This window comes from Oenanthe melanoleuca, chromosome 3 (genome assembly GCF_029582105.1).
Source record: "Oenanthe melanoleuca isolate GR-GAL-2019-014 chromosome 3, OMel1.0, whole genome shotgun sequence".
In the NCBI taxonomy this organism is placed as follows: domain Eukaryota; kingdom Metazoa; phylum Chordata; class Aves; order Passeriformes; family Muscicapidae; genus Oenanthe; species Oenanthe melanoleuca.
Window position 1 is genome coordinate 70,679,399 of NC_079336.1, and position 19,718 is coordinate 70,699,116.

The 19,718-nt window shown below is 43.4% G+C and overlaps 1 protein-coding gene across 3 annotated transcripts in view; it reads left to right on the plus strand.

The window, feature by feature from the left end:
- The window catches only part of FRMD1 (FERM domain containing 1), a 40,286-nt gene extending 21,560 nt beyond the window's left edge, over positions 1–18,726 (plus strand). For 2 of the 3 annotated variants that reach the window (XM_056487166.1, XM_056487167.1), the window contains exons 4-14: positions 1,904–1,983; positions 4,010–4,086; positions 5,720–5,906; positions 8,067–8,222; positions 10,456–10,521; positions 10,730–10,798; positions 10,988–11,162; positions 12,051–12,386; positions 12,527–12,655; positions 13,329–13,408; positions 15,430–18,726. In XM_056487166.1, coding sequence (XP_056343141.1) covers positions 1,904–1,983; positions 4,010–4,086; positions 5,720–5,906; positions 8,067–8,222; positions 10,456–10,521; positions 10,730–10,798; positions 10,988–11,162; positions 12,051–12,386; positions 12,527–12,655; positions 13,329–13,408; positions 15,430–15,717 — 1,643 coding nt within the window. In that variant the 3' untranslated portion in view covers positions 15,718–18,726. The remainder of the gene's footprint in view (positions 1–1,903; positions 1,984–4,009; positions 4,087–5,719; positions 5,907–8,066; positions 8,223–10,455; positions 10,522–10,729; positions 10,799–10,987; positions 11,163–12,050; positions 12,387–12,526; positions 12,656–13,328; positions 13,409–15,429) is intronic. The other variant, XM_056487168.1, reaches the window with a different exon arrangement.
- Positions 18,727–19,718: the final 992 nt, after the last annotated feature.

Genomic DNA, 19,718 nt, shown 5'->3' on the forward strand with positions numbered 1-19,718 from the left:
TTTAATACAAGCTTTATGGAGCGATGCTTACCAGCTTGGCAGCTGACAAGGGACAGACACAAGCCTAACATGAACAATCTCATCTCTCTCTCACTGACTAGGACTTCTATCAGCCTCTTCCAGGCAGTGTTATCTGATCTTAATGGACCTAGAGAAGGAAGGGCTGGAGCCATTGTAGCCCCCAGCCACCTTATCTTACAGAAGTGAAGAGGCAGGTGCAAGATGCAATCTCTGTGATGATAAAAACTCTTCCTCTCTTTGTCAAAACAGCAAAAATAACTTCCATATCATCTTGTGTGCTGCAGCACTTAAATTCCCACCACAGACACTTTCAGAAATTCCATACAGCCATTTCAGTGGTGCTGCTAATGCTGTTTTGTTTCTGTATGTTATATGTCGAGTTACTCTATAAACAGAAGTGTAGGTATATTAAAAGTAAAGCTGCAAGCAGTACAATGCAGGAGAGAGCATGGAGACAGAAACAGGACTTTTTTAGGCATTGCCCTTTTTGTATCCAGTGTTACTGCTATTGTACAGAAGGTTTCCTAGTAGGGTGATGTTGATGATTGATGATGAAGAAATAGGCCAGTTCTGGATAGCACCAGATGTGGTTTCTTTAACTCAGGATGGGAGCTGAAGGAGGTGTGATTGGAGGTTGTTGTGCTTGGTTATTTCTTGAAAGAAAGTATTTGTTGTATCTGCCCCTGTAGGATCTGGAATGCTTTGGAAGGGTGTCCATGGGGTAGCTCAGAGCCCCCTTCAACACCTACTGTAACACTGGCCATGCCAGGCCTGCATCTGCCATAAATAGACTTGAATGCAGGCTCTCATTTGGAAATCTGGGCTGGTCTTAAGGGGCAGAAGTTTTTTTTTGTGAAGGGTTCTTTTTTCTTTTTTTTCCTTCCCCTTTTTACTCCTGCTTCTTTCATGTTTAAGGAGCAAGCTCTTCATCTTGGCACTTGTGTCACCTGTCAAAACACTGTCCTAAGCAAGATCAAAGAGTAGAGGGACTGGTCAGGTGAATGTGCTCAGCTGGCATTGCTGCTGCAGCCTGCAACACCTGTCAGGTCTTGTCTTTTTTTTTTTTTTTTTTTTTTTTTTTTTTCTTTCTTAAGAGACTTGAAGACTCAGGAAAAAATCTTTCACTGGCTGAGCTGTTTGTATTTGATAATTGGTAAGCAGTGTTATGAAACATCAGCTTTGAAAGCAGCACAAACCTCTTTCAAGATGATGTGCCATTCAGGCTGTGTCTTGTTCACTCTCACTAAGGTGGAGGGCAAGTCCTGGTCCTTTAGTCTTTTGAGGCAGGCCAGGTTTCCCTTCTTTTCATTCATCTTTTCCCTATATTAAAGAAGTTGGGTGTGAGACCTTCTGAGGAAGGTGTTTGTGTTTGGTTCTCTTGTTTCTCACCCTTTCAGAGGATCCCTTTCACATGCAGAGGATGAAACCTGTCAAACATTCATCTCTGTTTACTTACTTTTGCCATGTTGGACCATGGTGCTACATGATGGCAGAATACAAGCTTGGGTAGGGCTTGCTTGTTTAACAATAAAAAACTGAATCTGTTAAGCTGACAGTACAATTAGCTGGGTAAGATGATGTTTCTCTTTTTTTGTAAATGGCTTCTTGATTATAAAGCAGGAATTCTGCATTTCTGGCTGTATTTGGAAATTTTTAGCCCAGGATCTCTTGAAGGCATGAATGATCTTCCTTCCATTCTACCTGGAGTAGCACATGTACTTAAGAGTACTGGTTTGGTTTTGTTTTTTCTTTTTTTTTTCCCCTGTCTATTCCCTGGTCAGCAAATGTATTGCTTGGAAATAACTTGTAGAGTCATCTAAATGTTTAATGACTAAAAAAGTCCAATTATTTTACACTGAATTCCTTTTTTCTTATCTTTCAGATAATGAATATGTTTTTATAGACTTGGAGCAGAAGCTTAGCAAATACTTTTCAAAGGAATGGAAGAAAGAGACCACCAAAGTAAGAGACGTGTTTAATTTTGGAGGCTGCTGCCTTTTTTATTGGACTGCACAGTGATAATGAAAACTCTTAAACTAAGGTCCATAAAGCATTTCTTGAAGATGTAGAATACTTTTCAGTAGCAAGATGCAGTGGCTTTTGCATAATTTTACAATTAATTAAAAGAGCTAAACCAGCCCCTTATACAACTTCACCTGACCAATAGTTAACACATGTTTGCTGCTTGGCTGCTGCAAACATGGAGAAAGTCAGTTGGTTAGTTTTCCATTTGAATTTAGTCTGGATCTTAGTCTGGAGACCTCATTTTTATCCTTAAGCTAAACAGTTTAAAATAACCTTTTGTGACTTGAATCTGATATGAGGGGAATTACTAGAGCTGTGACTCTTTCCAGAGTGTGTGCAAAAGGATGGTGGAGGGAGAGGAAGGATATTTTGTTCAAGACTAGTCCTGGTTTTTATGGCTAATTAGCCCTGACAAGAGAGGGAAAAGCTACATGAAATCAAGACAAGCCTATGTAATTGTTTAATGCTGTTCATTCAGATATGATAGTGCCTGTTTGTGTGTGTCATTAATAGAGGAGCCATAGTCTGGAACAAAGTATAGCATGCAATTGCTTTCAGATATCTTAACTGGGTCGTTGTAGAAGTTGTAAATGACTTTTTCCACCTTGCTTAAGGGTTTTTTTTTGCAGAGTAGGCACACTTGCAATTTCTGCTGCTTATAGAAGTTTGGAGATTACTAGTGAGGTTTAGGATCTCTCTTACCCCCAGGCATGTGCTCTGCTTTTCCCAAACGAGTGAGAGTTACTTCAAAAACAGCCAGAGTAATGCAGAGGGGTTGTCTGTCCAGCCAGTGAGAGCTTCCCAAAGCAGGTGTTTCTGGTCACCTCAGGATGGGGGATGCTTTGAGGGTGCTCTGTGATTGGATTCTTGCTACACTTTTCTGGTCAGGATAAGTATTGAACCTCTGGTGTGATGTGAATCATAAAAATCTGAATGAGTTGCCATTGGCAGTGCTGCAGTCTGATATGAGTTAGCCTGTTGGACTGGGATAGTTGGCAAGGATTTAATTCCTATGAAGAGGTTTCAGGTGAAAAGCCCAATGACTATGAATAACTTCCAGAAATAAACTGGAGATGTTTGCATGTTCAAGAAGCTGTCTGCATCAGATGTGGAGGGCATGCCATGTACCTTATCCTAATGAGATGGGTCTGACCAGCAAAGCCTTGGAAGTGCCTGTGGGAGCAAAGTTACCTGTGTGAACATTAAAGTGGCAAAGTAGGAAAGATGAGAGAATGAGCTAGTAATTTTCCTCCTGTTCAAACAAGCCTGTAAGTCAGAAAGGCTGTAGTTTTAACAACAGGCCTCATGCTGGCTTTCTTCTAAGAGCACTCCTCAGTGTGAAGCAGACACCAGCACTGCCTTTTGGTCTGTAGCAATGTGTGAATAGCTAACCACGAGAGGCTGGGGGCGGGTACCGGGCTGGTGAGCCTCAGCCCCAGGCAGCGCCTGTGTCCCTGCTGAGTGCTGTGGTGAGGTGCAGGCATGGATGGATGGATGGATGGATGGCTGCTCCTAGGAGTGCCCTGGAAATGCCAGGGCCGTGCCAGCGTGGCACGCTGCCCTGCTGCCTTGCCTGGCGCTTTGAGGGAGGCTGGGTTAAACTTGCTGCGTTCAGCACGAATGTGTTTGTGGTGCTGCCAGGTGCTGAGCTAGGTAATTCTGGGCCAGCCTGGGTGTCCCCAGGCTACACTGGGGCTCTTACACCAGCTCATCCCTCCTATCCAAAAATCTTCTGCTCTTCCTGGGACATTTTGTCGTTCAATATGTCTGAATGTTTTGTGATGCCTCATTGTCATGAGTCTTCAAGACAGTCAGACTCCCCCCTAAAACTTGCCAAGAGCTAAGAGTAGAAAATGAAAAGCAGTATGGGGAGTGAATTTCAGAGGAGAGAACATTACCAGATAGGGTAACAGGAATTCTGGATGCTGATCATAATTTCATTCATCTTCTATCTTTGCTCTAGGGGACAGAGAAATTCAGCCCTCCATTTGTTGCATTCTTTAGAGTACAATATTATGTAGAAAATGGAAGAGTAATAGGGTAAGTTCTCTTCTGTGATAATTACTGTGTTTTGAATTATTCAATGTGTTCTTAAAATGAAAGAAAAATAATGTTTCTTTCTTAAGTTCAACTCTGTGAGTTCATTGAATTAAGCTTTAAAAATCTGCTTGAATTTTTTTTTAAGACCTTCACAGACTTACTCAGCTATGAATGTTTTCTGCCTGAATCATACTCCATATCCCAAGGAAAATTGTGACTGTTTTTCCATCTGTGTTGAAAGAGCATGTTGAATGACAACATTATCAAAACACGATTAAGCACTCTTTTGCTTGTGTCTTTTGGTTGTATGAAAGGCACTGGATGAATATACCAAAAATAGTTATTTATACACCAGAGCACATGCTTTGGATCTGTTTTTTGTATTTGAGCATTGCTCTGTGCAGTCTACTCCTGGAAATGGACTTTCATACATGGACAAAAGAAATTACTTCATAAGTTAGAGTTTTTCATTTGTAGTCTGTTCACATGGAATATGGGCTGCACTCAAAACAGCACCACCCTCACCCATGGTACAGAACAAAGGATGAGGTAGTTAAAAATGAACAACTGACAGAGTTAATTTACATCAGCACTTCTGGTGTGGCTCTGTCCCTGGGGGAAACCAAGAGCTGGGATCATTTAGGTGGATTAAAATCTTTACCAAATTTTTGGCATTTGTTCTTGTCTCGAACAAAGCTTGTGGTTTTCTATGTTTTCTCTCTCCATAGTCTTTCATTTTTGGATACGGGGGAGCCTTTCTTATAGAATCTGTTTGGCTGATAAGTGTTTTTTGTTTCATTTTGCTATTTTTGTACAAAGAGAGATTGTGTATCATTCTGCCACTCCTAAGTTACATATCTTTCACCATCACAGACATATTTCTCTTGCACTAGTAGTTAAATTGGAGAGGTTTGTAGAACCATACAAAGATAGTTATCTGGCCTCTTCAAACTATACTTGCACCCTTTTACAAGCAGGCTGTAGTGTCCAGCACCTCATCTACGTGTACATGTCAGCAGCCTGCTTCCCATGATCTCTGAGGGTACAGGGTGTGTGGGTTATCAAGGCTATGCCATAGTTATTCCTTATCAGGCAATCCCTGTTTAGCAGCTTGAGGAAAAAGGCAAAAACAAACTCAGGGCTCCCATGTCTTTTGATCTACCTTGCAGGGAATTAGCTGTTGAAAAGTATCATGAGCCTAAGGCAAGGTGAAACAAAAAAGCAGTGCCAAGTTTAGAGGGGAAAGGAGGACAGGTGTGCGAGAAACAGGACTGGGAGTCCAAGGAAGTTGACACTCCTGGCTGCTGCAGGCTTTCCAGGGAAACAGAAGTGCTTGATTGTAGTCAGTCTCCAAAACAGGCATGATGTGATTTTTCTTTCATCTACCTTCTGCCCTAACTTCTTAGATCTCATGCTCCTCAAGGTAGAAGCTACCATTCCTTGTGTTTGTACAACACTTAGTGGGAGAGGACCTTGATCTTGGTTTGGTGCTCCTTATAGGCACAATTGTATCAGGGTGGCATTGGCACACATCAGACATGTCAAAGTTTAATCCCTCTTCTCAGCAAGATGATGTTTTTGAGGGGCCTTATCTGAGCTTTGTTCTTGAAGTAAATTTGCCTTTGTCTTGCAGCGATAAGGTGGCACGGCAGCTCTACTACTGCCATCTCAAAGAGCAAGTACTTATGTCTCATTGCAACCACAAAGAAGAAATCTACTTCTTGCTGGCTGCCTACAGCTTACAGGCAGACTTGGGCAACTACAGAGAGAAGGTCCATGATGGCAAATATTTTGAACCTCAGGCTTATTTCCCACAATGGGTAAGTTTGGGGGGAGGGGGGAACATTTCTGTCAACAGATTGTGCATGCAGCAGTGGCTATGGCAAGGTGGTACCTAACTGCAGCCATGCAACTTCCCCATCTCCCACTGCAATGGTCAGGCAGATGGTAGAGTATCACCCTGAAGGTCCCTCAGGAGATATCTCTTGTCTTCCCAATGAATCTGCATGTTCCTGTAGATGCACTGTAGGTTCACTCATCAGTGAGATGGGTGGTAGATCCTTCTTTGGTGATGGAGTGTGTTGGTGTCACATGAATATCTCTGACAGTGCAGGTGTCTTTGTTTAATTCTTCCATGGCTTAAGGGCTGTGTGTTTCCAGTGGTACATCAGCAAGATCTGCACAGCCCAAGCTCTCCAGAAGACCTCAGGGCTGCAAAGCCAAGTCCATTTCCCTTTGTTCCCATCTCTGTAATGCTTGCCTCAGGGATGGATAGATCCAAACCCTACAGGGTAATACTGCTCTGTGCAGTGCCTCTGGTGCCTGCTTTGTCATTAATCTCTCTCAAGTGCAGTAAGAGGAAAGAGAAAGTGTTTGCATGTTTGTTTATAAGCATGTGCATGTGACTTGTGCCCTTCAGGACTTACAGCCAAGAATTGATTTAGTCATCAAATGAAGGCAAATTAGCTAAGACTGTTAGTTGACTGCTTGTCCCAGGCAAGTTGCATCTCCCCTGTTAGATGGCACTGTCTCCTGCTTTGGAGAGAAGGTTCAGGTCAGTGACAGAACTTGTCTTGAAGACTGATAGTCAGTTTTATGCACAAATCCTAGTCTGACTGCCTTGCTGTGCAGCAGCGTGCCTTTCTCCCAGACAAAAGGCTCTCACCCCATGCCATTCCTTATTATGGGGTGCCTGCCAGGCAGTAGCTAACAAAGGGCTGGAAAAGGTGGATCTTGTGTGCTGTTTCTGAAGCAGTTAAAGGGCTTATCACAGACTGTTGCTCACCTGTGCTGAGCCACAACCCCAAGCAAGTATGTGGGTGATTTATTACATCATTACAAACAGCAAAATCTGGCAGGCATAAGGACGCTTCTCTCCCTGCCCTTGGGCTCCCATGGGGAGATAGTGAGCTGTCTCCTCCTCCAACACAATCACTTCCTTCAACACGTGCTTCATATCATTGGCCAAGGGCTGTTCCAAGTCTCGTGCCAGTGAAGAGAGGCTGCCCTGGGCTGACCCACCCAGCTTTGAACTGGCACATCTCCCTCTGCTGACACTGCACAACTGATGGCATCAATATTGTCCTCCACCAAGGCCAGCCTTCCTTGTGGGAGGGCAACTCATCTGGCAGGGCATGCAGAGGTGTTAGCAAACAGAGTAAGCAAATGGTTTAATATAAAATGTAAGTAAGTGGGAATTAGGTGGTGATGGGGTCTGGTTGGTTTGAGCCAGGACAGGTTGTTTCTGGCAGGATGTTCTCAGGTACCCGGTGCAATCTAGTTTCAAATGCCTCTGGTGGTGGGGGATGCTGGGAAGTGAATTCAGCCAATTTATCCTTCTTACCTATCACTGCCACTCCCAGCCTGAAAGGAACCAGCTGGGCATGGGAGAGGGCTGAGCTGCCCCGTAGCCTTATACAGAGAGGACACGTGGGCAAACATGGGAATGGGGCAGGAGCAAAAGGCCCAGTGCAGGTTTTTCTACTGCTTAGTGAAGCCACGTGCCTGCCAACCGCTCCTCATAGATAAAAAATACCTTGAGATAGTGTTATCCACCCCTTTGAGAATGGAAATGCTAAATAAGCCTAATGTGTAGTTTCTGGTCTTAAAAGGAAAACCTAGTATTTCTGCCTCTTCAGAGATGTTGCTGCTGATTGTGCTGGCATGCAGAGGAGTATTTGTTATCTGCCCATAAACATTTATGGAAGCCAACGGTTAGGAAAACTTAATTCCAATACTTAAAAGTGAAAAGAGCTGACCACTGTAGTCTTTGTCTGTTACAGTTTTGCCACTAGGATCTGTTTGGAGACAGTGCCATCTGTGCTGCTTTAAATGCTTATCCTCCAGGGAGGTGGAGGCAAACACAGACTAACATCTTGAGGGAATATATGAACCTCCTCCACCTCCAGCCACTGCTTTGCTGTTGATCACAACTGCCTCTCATGGGGGTTGCTGACCTGTTTGTTTTTTTTGTGGTTTAGATAATTGCAAAGAGGGGGAGCGACTACATCTTGAAACATGCCCCAGAGATGCACCGAGAGCAGCAAGGGCTGAGTGCTAAGGAAGCAGTGCTGAAGTTCATTAAGGAGTCCTGCCTGCTGGAAGATGTGCCCGTCCATTTCTACAGGCTGCAGAAGGTTAAACAAAGAGCTTCTTATTTTGAACTTCTCTCCCATCATTAATTGAGAGCACCATGGCATTTTTCTCTTTCTGTTTGTTTGAGGGACGGTTGCCTCTGATTCAGAGGCAAACAAATCTAAAATGCTCAGCCAATGAGGCCTGTCCTCACAAACAAACCATTGCCAATGTACAGATACAGCTGGAATGTCATTTTGTTCCTTGGCCAAGAAACTGGCCACAGGAATGGCAAAACTTCATATTTGTCCCTGCCTGTCAGTAGAATTGCACCAGGGAAATCAATGAAGGCTCATTTTTTCTGGTTGTAGTTCATTGAAATAATGGCAAGAGGTCAGCCAGCTTTCACACAAATATCATGTAATAGCTGAAAGTGACACTGGGTCATTCCAGCTTTCATATCTCATTCCTTCTCCAGCCCTGCCAGAGTGGTTGCTGTTTTCTCAGCTGTATGAGAGCTGTATTTCCTCAGCAGTTTCGGATTCCTACATTATTGCTTGTTAGACTCCTTACCCAAACCTGCTTAAACAGAAGGTGGTTCATTTTCACATGTTGAGTGTTTAGATCTAGAAGCAGGACTAATGAGAAGTTTTCTGTTCCACTTAGGTGAGTAAAACCTGCCTTTGCAATTAGGAATTGCTTGGGCCTTTTTTCTAAATGGAGATACTCATAATTAAACTATTTGGGTTTTTGTGCTCAGTGGGAATTATGTCTGAGAAGTATCCACGTCCTTTGAACATATCTAACAGCTCTAGTTACTAAAGAAATGTGCATTTTCTAGAGAAAATAAGTTTTGATCAGTAGTCCAGTCTTAGTTCCTTGCAAACCATAAATGCTCACCTACCTACCTTCTGTTCTCTGTTTTGATTCTTGATGTTGTTAATGATGCAGTCATGAGAGAGTTAGTTACACTTGAATGCCATAAGAAATCCAGCTGGCAGGACTGAATTTTATCTCCGGATTTTATATGTGAAAACATCAAGGCTGTGAAATTGGTTGCTCTTAATATTTAAATTCCTGTCTGACTTGAACTTAGGCATCATATATTCTTCCATGTGTTGTTTGATCCTTAATATGTCTTATTCCTGCCGTGTGACACAGTTATCTCATTTTGTGGCCAGAGATGCTCCTCCTAGGTGATGCTTGGGTCACAGATTGCCTCATCAAGTGCCAGGTGAAGGTGTTGGTATGCTGGCTGCCCTGAGATTTCAAAAGCAGTCACTTTTGTGTAAAACCCTCCTCATGGCTTCTACTGAGATTGGGAACTGCAAAAGAAAACACAACACACCCCATATCTCATTCAGACCGATAGTGATTTAGGAAGCCCTTTGTCCTTAGGAGGCAGAAAATATTTCTTAGTGACTTTGAACTGAAGGCATGGATGGTACCAGGGGCAAAGGGTGAGATAATGTGACGTTACAAGGCTTGTATCTTGTAAGCCAGATGAGGAGAGAAAATTCTGATGTAAAGTTTGAGGTCTGTGAGCCCATACATTTTTACTCCCAAAATTTTCTTTGTGCTTTTCCTCCTAACAAAAAAATGCATGTGTTCCCCTCCCTAACTCTGCTGTGTTAGGAGAGGCTGAAAGAATTAGTTTATGATATTTTTTGGTCTTCAAGCAAAAGAATCTTGTTAGAAACCAAGTATGTCATACCAAGATGCAGCATGAGTTAAAAGTCAGACAGTATTTCAACACAGCTAATAAAACTCGTGTAAAAGCACCTACTCCCAACACCAAGGTCAAATATTAGAATGAAAGTCACACTAACTGGGCATTGATTAGTTCCCCCCTAATCTAGCAAACCCCTCGATGGGAACAGATGTGCTGTGGCAAGGAGGAGAGAATGGGCTCCTTTTCTGTTTTGGGCTCTCTGTCATCTGGAGAGCCAGAGTGGTGCATGTTCTTAGGGACAGCAGAGACAGCACATGGTTACAAGAGAGGTTACAAGGTACTTCTGAGAGCATTGTCCATATTCTCAAATCACTAAGCTACAGGATTCCTTGTCCAGGACAGCTAGGACATATGCTGGTGAAATGCCTGAGCCTCCCAGCATGAGGGGATTTTTAGGAGTAGGTATTTCAGGGGTCAACAAGGCAAGGTGCACTTTACAAACATAATAAAAACCAAATGAGCTGATGGCATCTGATGAGGAGTCCTGCTACCTCTCCTGCAGTAGGTGCCAGAACAAGAGCATGCTCTTTGCAGATTAACCTTTGACTCTTCTGTTCTTTTAGGATAAGAAGGAGGATCGACCGACAGTTATCCTGGGCCTGACCCTGAGAGGAATGCACATCTATCAGGTAACAGACTGCTGTGAAAGCCTTCTGGTGTAGCATTAACTCTGCCCAGTTCCCTGTCCTCCCCCCTCACCGCAGCTCCTCTGATTCCCCTGCGAACACCAGGCTCCACATATCTCAAATTCTTGGTTGTTTGCAAATTCTTTGCACGTTGCTGGCTCCACCCTGTACCTGCCAGTCCCTGTGTCACTCTGAGTTTGATGTGTTGCAGGAGGTGAATCACGTTCGCCAGCTCCTCTACGACTTCCCCTGGTCACACATCGGGAAGCTGGCCTTTCTGGTGAGTATGATGGGATGGAGGCCATCTGCCAGTGCCTGCCAGCCTGGGATGTGGCAAAGCTGTTGGCCTGCCCGTGCTGCTGGGTCAGGTCCTGTCACTTGCACACACAAGACCACAACTATCTCTGCTAACTGTGTGGCTGAAAACATGCACTTGCTCATTTCTTTGGCATCTTTCCTCTTTGTGCAGGGGAAAAAATTTGAAATCCAGCCAGATGGTTTGCCCTCTGCACGGAAACTGGTTTACTACACGGGTTGCCCCTTCAGGTCACGCCATTTGCTGCAGCTACTCAGCAACAGCCACCGGCTCTTTCTGAATATTCAGCCAGTTTTGAAGCAGATCCAAAAACTGGAGGAGGCTGAAGGTATGTTAGGGAACACCCAAGTGAGTTTGCTAAGAGGGAGAGTGCAGTGTGTTAGTCTCTCCTGTTGTCTCATGGTGCCTTCTCTCATCTGGTTAATGGTATTTCTGCCTTATCAGGCAGCCAGTGATAGAAACAGAGGTGTTAGGTATGTTTCAAGTCCATTTCCAAGAAGTATTTATGGCTCCCACATTGTAGACTGTGGTCAGAAAGTATGTTTGTGTGAGAGCAGTAGAGGAGTAGTATGTCCTTTCAAGTGGTTTCTGTCTTTCCCCTCAGTGGGGTTACAGCAGTGGCCTTGAGCTGTGTGGGTGCAGCCAGTGGCATGTGCCAATCACCTGTACAAAGGCTCACTGATCAAGTGCCTGTGGGCAAAAAGCCCTCGGTTGTTTTGTGTTTATTAGTGTCTTGTGGATTTCTCAACCACCCTCAGCACATACAAACCATGGGAGAAATAATAAATCATTAATAAATACCAGCCAGAGGAATAAAACCATTTGTTCTTAGCAGACTTCATTCAGTGGTGGGTATTTCGAGAGCCAATCAGTGCATCTGATTTTAAAGATTGAGCACTGAAGTTCACTAATTCCTTTTTTTTTGTTTCCTTTTGTTTTGCTTTGTTGTTATTGACCTTCACTCTGAATCCTACTGTTTTCTGTATTGCTGCCTCTACCTGCCTGTTCTAATTTAGGAGATGCTGGGTTTACTGCAAGTATGACTAATTCTTTTACAACCACCTGAGCATCCATCTGTTGAGCAAACAAAATACAAAGCTGTCCCTGTGTTTGTTCAGTACCTGCAGCAGTTGTTTCTTAGTTGTTGGCTGGTGCCAACTAGATATAGATATAAGTTCCTTAAAGTTCCCTGGTTCCTCCCTTCTCTCGTGCTCAGAGAAGAAGCGCTACCGGGAGTCCTACATCAGTGACACTCTGGACATGGACCTGGAGCCGTGCGACAAGAACTCGCGTGGCAGCGGGAGCAGCGGGGGCAGCCGCAGGGAGCAGCGCCTCTCGCGCCACTCCACGGGCAGCCACGGCAGCTCCCACACCTCGGGCATCGAGGCTGACTCCCGGCACCGCGTCTCCGTGGAGATGTCGGTGGACGAGCCCTTCGGCATCGACCGCGTGCACAGCAAGGAGAAATCCTGCAGCTCCACCATCAGCTACGGCAGCTCTGGCATCGACAGTGGCAGCAAAGGGCGGGCTGAAGATGACGCTCAGGATGATGGTAAAGAATTCGGGCGTGTGGAGCAACTTCTAAGCTGACTTTTGTCTTCTCCTGCAGGAGGGCAGGGAGTAAGAGACTGTACAGCAGCTTGGAGCACAAGTGTAATGCTAACCATTCTCCTGCTGCTCTCTTCCTCCTAGAGCTTGAGCTGGCAGTAGATGAGCCAGAGGAGATGCCTGTAGATGAGCCTTTAGAGGGAGACCAGTTAGAGGAGGCCACTGTGGGAGAATCTGTTGAATCCCTGCCTCTAGATGCTGCTAGCTGCCAAGGTGAGATGGCTTTCTGCTGTTCTTTAAGGCTCTAGCAACAGGTATAATCTGAGGGTTCTATGAAAACTCTTATCTCCCAGTCTATTTACTGCCCTACTGCAACAGGATTTGCAGACAGCTCATCTAGAGTTTACAGGCCAGCATTCTGTATTGTACTGGGCTGCTCTCCTCTGTGCTCCTCAAAGTCTCCCTTCTCTAAATGTGCCAAGCTTGTATTCAGTTAATGACAAAAAGATAATTGAGGTAAACCATTTTTAGAAAAGGAATATGCTTTAATATCTTGTATGCCACAAAACAGCCAAGGAGCTCAACCACAGAATAATGGTATGGTCACAGGAATTCTTAGGTAAGGTTTTGTGGCTTGTGATGCTAGGCTGTTATGCACGAGCTGTCTGGCCTTAATATATACAGCCTTTATAGCAAAGCAAGAAGGGTGAAAATGGGACAAGTTGGCAAGAAACTGTTTTTTTGGAAGTTTTCAAACATTGATCTTTAGGGCCAGAAATGAGTACTTGTAAGCAAAACTCTTGGAGCACTGAGGGTGCTTAATAATGTATATTTATCTTAAGAGGATAGTGCTTTTTGAATGTGGCCTGTGAGAACAGCTTTCCTTTTCTATAGCCCACAAAACCTCAAACTTGCAATGCTTTTCACTTCCTGCTTCTCCTTGCAGCTATAAATCAGGAATCTCTGTCTGTGGTGCAAGTCACACTAATCAAAATGAGAGGCCAAAGTGTGGAATCCCTTCACCAGGTAAGGGAGAAGTTGCTCAGCAGGAGGGTCTGTGTGTGGGCATTGAACTGAGGTCTAGTGTAATGGAGACAGCTGTAAATCAGGACACCTGGATTAGTTTGGATTTCACTGATATTTACATGGTGCAATCAAAACCAGCTACTGGCTAGCTACTGCTCTCAGGAGTAGGATAAGAACAGCATTTGGGCTCAGAATAGGAGCAATCAGCAGGGAGATCTTGCAAACCAGTTATTATCTACCTTTAATCTTCTGGATGAGACATGGAAAATCAACTGCTTCCAGATTTTCAGTGCAATACAGGGCAAAGACCATCTATGCAGTTTGGATGTGAGTTGCAAACTTGATCATCTTGAAGCCAGAAGTAGCTTACATCAGAGCAAAACCAGATGCTCAAGCTCTAGTTGTTATGTCATTTGTGTGATTATAGTCTGTGTGTACTGAAGTCTTTGTTGTCCAGATTTTCTTTTCATCAAACACTTGAGAAAGGGAAACTATGTACGGTAAAGTACGTCACAGAAGAAGTTATATTTGGAAGAAGCTTATTAAAATGTCTTTTTAAGACTTCTTTTCAAAGTATAACTATACCCACTGGGTAGAAGTGTTGTGATTTTTTGGAAAAAAACCCAAGCAAACAAAATGAAAAGCACAAAAAAAGCACCTCTACCCTTTCTTCCTTCTCTTAATCCAAATTTGTCTTATCTGCTGAGAGAATTCAAAAACTCTTAATGAGAATTTCAATAACTTAAGATTAATTTTTTATTTTTTTTTAATTTTCCATGTTTCTTTCTGGACTCAGTCAAAAATGATAAGAAATTTTCATTTATCAGCAAAATAGCCCATAAAGTGCTGTAGGAGATTTGAATAAAGCCTTAGTTATTTTTTTCCAAAGCTAAAGACCATACAGTTCCAATTATAATGAAATTATTCCTCTATCTGAGTGGAAAACTTAAGACCTCATAGTGGACATCTTGCTTACAGCTGTAATGTTTTTAAAGTTATTGCTGTTATCATGCTTACACTGCTAAATGATCATGAGGCATCTGTTTTACAAAAATGGCTTTGCTTAACACAGGACTGTCTATATGACTGCAAAGACCTCACTGTCACTTTTGTGCAACACATACTTGGTGCCTCCTTAGAAAACTATCAAAATCTTCCTTACAAGGTCGTGTAACTAAATGCTGCAGGGTTTCCTTAGCGTTGGCCACACAGTGCAACATATTCCTATTTCTGGGGGTATAGCTGAGCCAGCACAAGGTTTCCTCAGGGCAGTTTTTTAATTCCCCTCCCATGGCTGTGAGAGAAGTGATACTGGGAAGAAGTTTTCTGCGGTGCCAACAGAAGTGTCTTAGTTTCAAAATTATATTCTTGAACTCAGCCATAATATTTAAGAGGTGATTATTAAAGAGGCAGAGCAAGAAAAAAACACAAGTGTTGAAGATGGAAATACTCTTAAATGGTCAATAACTCCTTCACAGAGGCTTGTGTAGCAAGATGGTGCCTCTGGGAATTACTGTTGATTTGTTGCTGCTCTTTATGGAACATTGTTATGTAGATGAAACTGTTTGTTGCAATTACTGGACACTGTAACCCATTAGTTTGCATGGTTGCCTTCTGAACCTTCTGTTCGGTTCATTAGACTTAATGTGTTCAAGCACTAGGGGTAGTTTTTTGTTAAGTGCACTTTGTCCATTTGAGGACAACTGCGTGGATCTGCCAAGAAGTGTGAGGTCATTCAGGTGTCAGTATCTGTTAAATGTTTCATCTATTGTATTGGACGCTGAGGACACAGGGCAGACAGATCAGGATCCAGCTCAGTGTGGCAGCGCAGCTTAATACACTTGTAGTTTCTGAATTGTTTACAGCACTTTGTTTAAACCAACATCCTTCAGAAGGCTAGTGGGGCCCTTTTGAAAGAGGGGAAGAACAATTTTGAGGAACTTTTAGCATGCATAGCCAGCATCCTAAGGCTGTGTCTGAGCTCGCTGTTTTTATCTGTGTGTGTCTTGCTGAACTGGCAGGTGAGATCGCCCAAAAGCCGGAGCTGCATGGACCAGCACAGCCAGAGTTTGGACGATATCCGCTTGTACAAGCGCCAGCACCCGTCACTAAGTGCCACGCTGTCGTCAGACACGTCCCACAGCTACACCTTTGGCTGCAGCCTCGAGGATAAGCTGTCTGTCTACGGCTGCGTGTATTCCACAGCGGACTGCAAAACCAAGTCTGCCCTTTACGGCAAGCGATCCATGAACTGCCTCTCCTTGGATCTTCTGGGAGAGGACCAGCTCCCAGAAGAGTTTGTGGTGTAATGAGATAGGAGCTCTTCGATACCATGAAACAGCTCATCATGGAAATATATACCTCATTAACACATGTGATGTCACTCTGGTTCTTGCAGGAGATGGTGAGCAGCTTTGTTATTCAGCTCCGTATCAGTAAGTGGCATCACACCTGCAGACCTGGCTACAGGGCAAATCAACTGGAGTGTAGCACTTAACACTGGCATTGGTAGTGTCTGTCTGAGCAGAAAATAGAAGTGGCCTGCACCCTTGGCATACACAACTGACATGAAAACCAAAAAACAGTGGACCAAAACTGGTACTGAGCTAGTAAAGCAAACTGTGTCTAAATGGATTAATCAGAAATTTAAAGTCTATGTCATGTTCCTGCCTTTCTCTTGTGGTCCATGTCTCTTAATTTTAGTGTATAGATAATTTAGTTGTCTTCAGTTAGTGCTGCTGCAACATTGCCAACAGCTGTCAGGCCAGAATATACTCTTAACAAATTTGGAGGGCTGTGTATGGAAGTGTCTGGCCTGCTCCAGTTGTAATGAACACAAGTTGCTTATTTGCTGCACTGGTAGCTAGACCTGCTCAACTAGGACTTTCTTCTTTTGTTGTTGTTACTTTGTTGTAAGCATCCAGCCAAATACAATGTGTGGTCTTTTTGTTTTGTTTTGTTTTTGGGTGTTTTGGTTTTTTTGTTGTTTTTTTTTTTTTTAATTTTTCTTTATTGCAACAAATGGAACTGATTGTCAGCTGTCTACAACTCCTGTGATGCAGATTGGCATTATGTACTTGGGGAGTTAGGGAGGAGATAAAGCAAATAACTTGGCTGCTTCTGAGAGTACAGAGGGCAAGAGCATTAATTGAATGGCTTTTGAAGAGAGGAGTGTGACTGGAGAATTTGTCCAGGCATGATCACCCCTTACTTTGATTCATACTTTAAGTTGTTTTTTAGTTTGTTTTTAATGAATCTGCTCCGTAGACTTTTTTTCCCTCTGCTTAGGAAGCAAGTAAGTACTGGAGAAAGTCACTTTGCAAGGACAGACAGAGTGACTGTGTTGTACTTAGTCATGGATAGGTCATGCAAATATGTGTGTGTTGTGCTGCAGGGCTGATGATGGTGGAAGCGTAGGGTGTTTGTGTGCCAGACCAAGGGTACTTGTTTGGTGATCTTGAGAGTGGTGGATCTGGCTGTGCTGGCTCTCACTAGGGAAATAACCATAATTATGCTGTTTGATTCAAGCATTTGGGGTGGAAAACATCCTTCTACCTTGTTACATGCAAATAAATATATTTGATTTCCTTCCCTCACTAATTCTCTGCATTGGGAAGCTTTTACTTGAAGGCCCAGCTTTGTGCCCAACTTTTTTTTTGACAGCTGTGTGCTCTGGTGAATTCTAGAAGTAGAGGATACTATTCTACTGGTTGGGAAAGTGTGTGTTGTGCAGTGTTGGTCATCAAAAGCTGAAGATAGCCTAATTCAGGAAAGGACGGAAGCCAGACTATGACAAGGAAAGTTTGAGCTACTGTTTTAATGGTGGGCTTGCAAGTTCAGTAGTTGTCTGCTAAATTGCATTCCCATAAGTCTTTAAGTAACAAATCCATGAAATCCATCATCTTGCTACTTCTGAGTGTGATGTAGAGACAGACCATGCAGGTGCATCTGTATTTGCTGAAGTGGGACCAGCTGCTTTATATCCTCTGAGATTAATCCAGCACCAAAACCAAGCTGCGTGCACTGTAGCCATGACTTAATTGACTGTGCCCTCTTTGATCACACTGATCTTTTTTAATGAACAATTAGGAGCTGTATGTTCACTGTAGCCTCTTTTCGTTCCAAACAAAGCCAAAATGCCTTTGAAAAGTACTTGAGATATGTTTACTGCATCCAAAATAAATTCTTCTAAGTGCATCTAAATGGATAAAGGAAATCTAGCTGGCTGCTCTTGAGCAGTCCAGTCAAGCCTCCCACTGTCAGTCACTCCCTGTTACCTGGGTCCTGTTGGGCCATCAGCCACAGGAGATGGGCCTGGCCAGGATCCAGGAGGCTCTACTACAGGGAGCAGCCTTGCAGCTGTGCAGGAGCCTTGCTTTTGCAGCCACCACCGAGCTGGAGGGATGGCTCTTACTGCAGCAGTGTTCCTGTCCATGACAAAGGTCAGGGAGAGGTCGGGAGTGAGAGCCTTGCTAACCTGTTGCTCTCCCACCCATGCAGATGTACAGTTACTTGTGGTTCTGGGAATGGTTGTTAACAGGAAAAAAAGGTCAAAATTCAGTCGGCATAGTTGTTTGAAAAGTCTCATAAAATGTGTGTGCACCATGTGCACGCTTCTCTCAAAGACAATCACGTCCATATCTGCTTCAGCCTAACCACATCACAGAAGTGTTTATTGCCACTGGGCAGCTCACTGTTCTGCTTTTGCAGTCAGCAGGCATCCAAAGGATTTGGTGAAGCGCTGTAATCCTGCTGCCTCCGGTTACAAAATGCACCAATGCCTGAAAACAGTGTAGCCGACTCTTGCAGGAGCAATCCACTGCTTGTACGTTCCTGGGGGATTCTTGTATTTATTCATGGCTGGTAGGGAAGGCAAACTACATGTCTGGCCGTATTCTCTCTGTGGTCTGTGCAGCTCCCTCCAGTACTGTAAGTGACATGTGCATATGAAGGGCAGACCAGACACTTTTGTGCATAGACTGAGAATAAATCAATATCTTACGAGCACTGTGAATATCTATTATGCAACTTTTGTATTCATATAAAAAGAAAAGAAAACAAAACAAAACCACCTGTTTTTGTTTCTGTTTAGTAATACATTTATTTTTTGTTTGGATTTAGAAGGTCTCTTACTTTTGGGTTTGATAGTTTGGTAGATGTTAGTGTGTAAGCATTTATCAGCAAATGTTAGAAACTAGCTGCCAATATTTGTATATATTTGTAAAATATTGCTGTTATAATCACTCTATTTTAATGTTAAAAGTTTCTCCTTTCCATGAAAGGATTTTCATGTTTAAAATTAAATATAAATAATTATATGTACACCTGCAATAAAGTATGGATAGAAAAAAGGTAATTGTGTAGCTTTTTTTGTGTCCAAGGAGGGACTGTGTCTTCCATTTGACATGGGCTGTAGAAATTAATTTGCTGCCAGACTAATCTGTATGAGCTGTTTGTGATGACAAACCCAGAGGCACTGCAGTCACTGGAACAACTCCTGTTGCTCCTTGCTGTTCTCAGTAGCACAATGCCAAAGGGTCTCTGTCAGGTATTAAGAACACAGCTGAGCAGGTTGGAGTCAGCAGGACACTAAAGGGGGCTAAATCTGACTGAAGAGACAAGTTAAGCTGCCCATGGTGGTTAGTCAAGAAAACCAAGCGTGTGAACTCCCAAGGCTGTGGAAAGATCCTGTCAGCATCCTCCCGGGGGCTGCATCCGAGGACAGCTGCCAGCCCACGGGATGCAAAGTGCTCTGAAGAGCACTCCACCAAAGTCACCTAACCTGCTGGCCTGGAGTCTGGCATGGATAAAGGAAAGTTTTCTTTTCTTGGGTCATAAATCTATGAAGGAGATTCGTATCTGGATCTCTTCTTGAGGAAGCTTATTCACTGGGAGCCTCTTCTAAATGTTTTTTTCCTTTTCTCTGGAAGAAAATTACTTTTTATATACTTTGATACTGTAGTGCTGCCCCTGTTCTTATGATTTCCTTTCTTGTACTTCATATTTTTGTGCAGTACCTACTATTTTTCCAGTATACAAATTTTCAAGGACTTTAGAAACTCATCCAACTTTGGCTTGGGGATGCTGGAAGAGGGTAATTTGATTACACGTGGAGCTTTGTATGGAGGAAACACTAAATAACAGATCAACATTAAATTACACAACTTTGAAGGACTCGGTCACTTCTCTTTCTTTCTTTGCTTGGCAAGTAATAACACTTTCTTGCCCTCTAGGGTGGACTGCTGCTGACCAAAACGTATAAAATGAGTCTTTCTCAGAAGATGGGGCTTCTCATGGTACCAGCAAATGC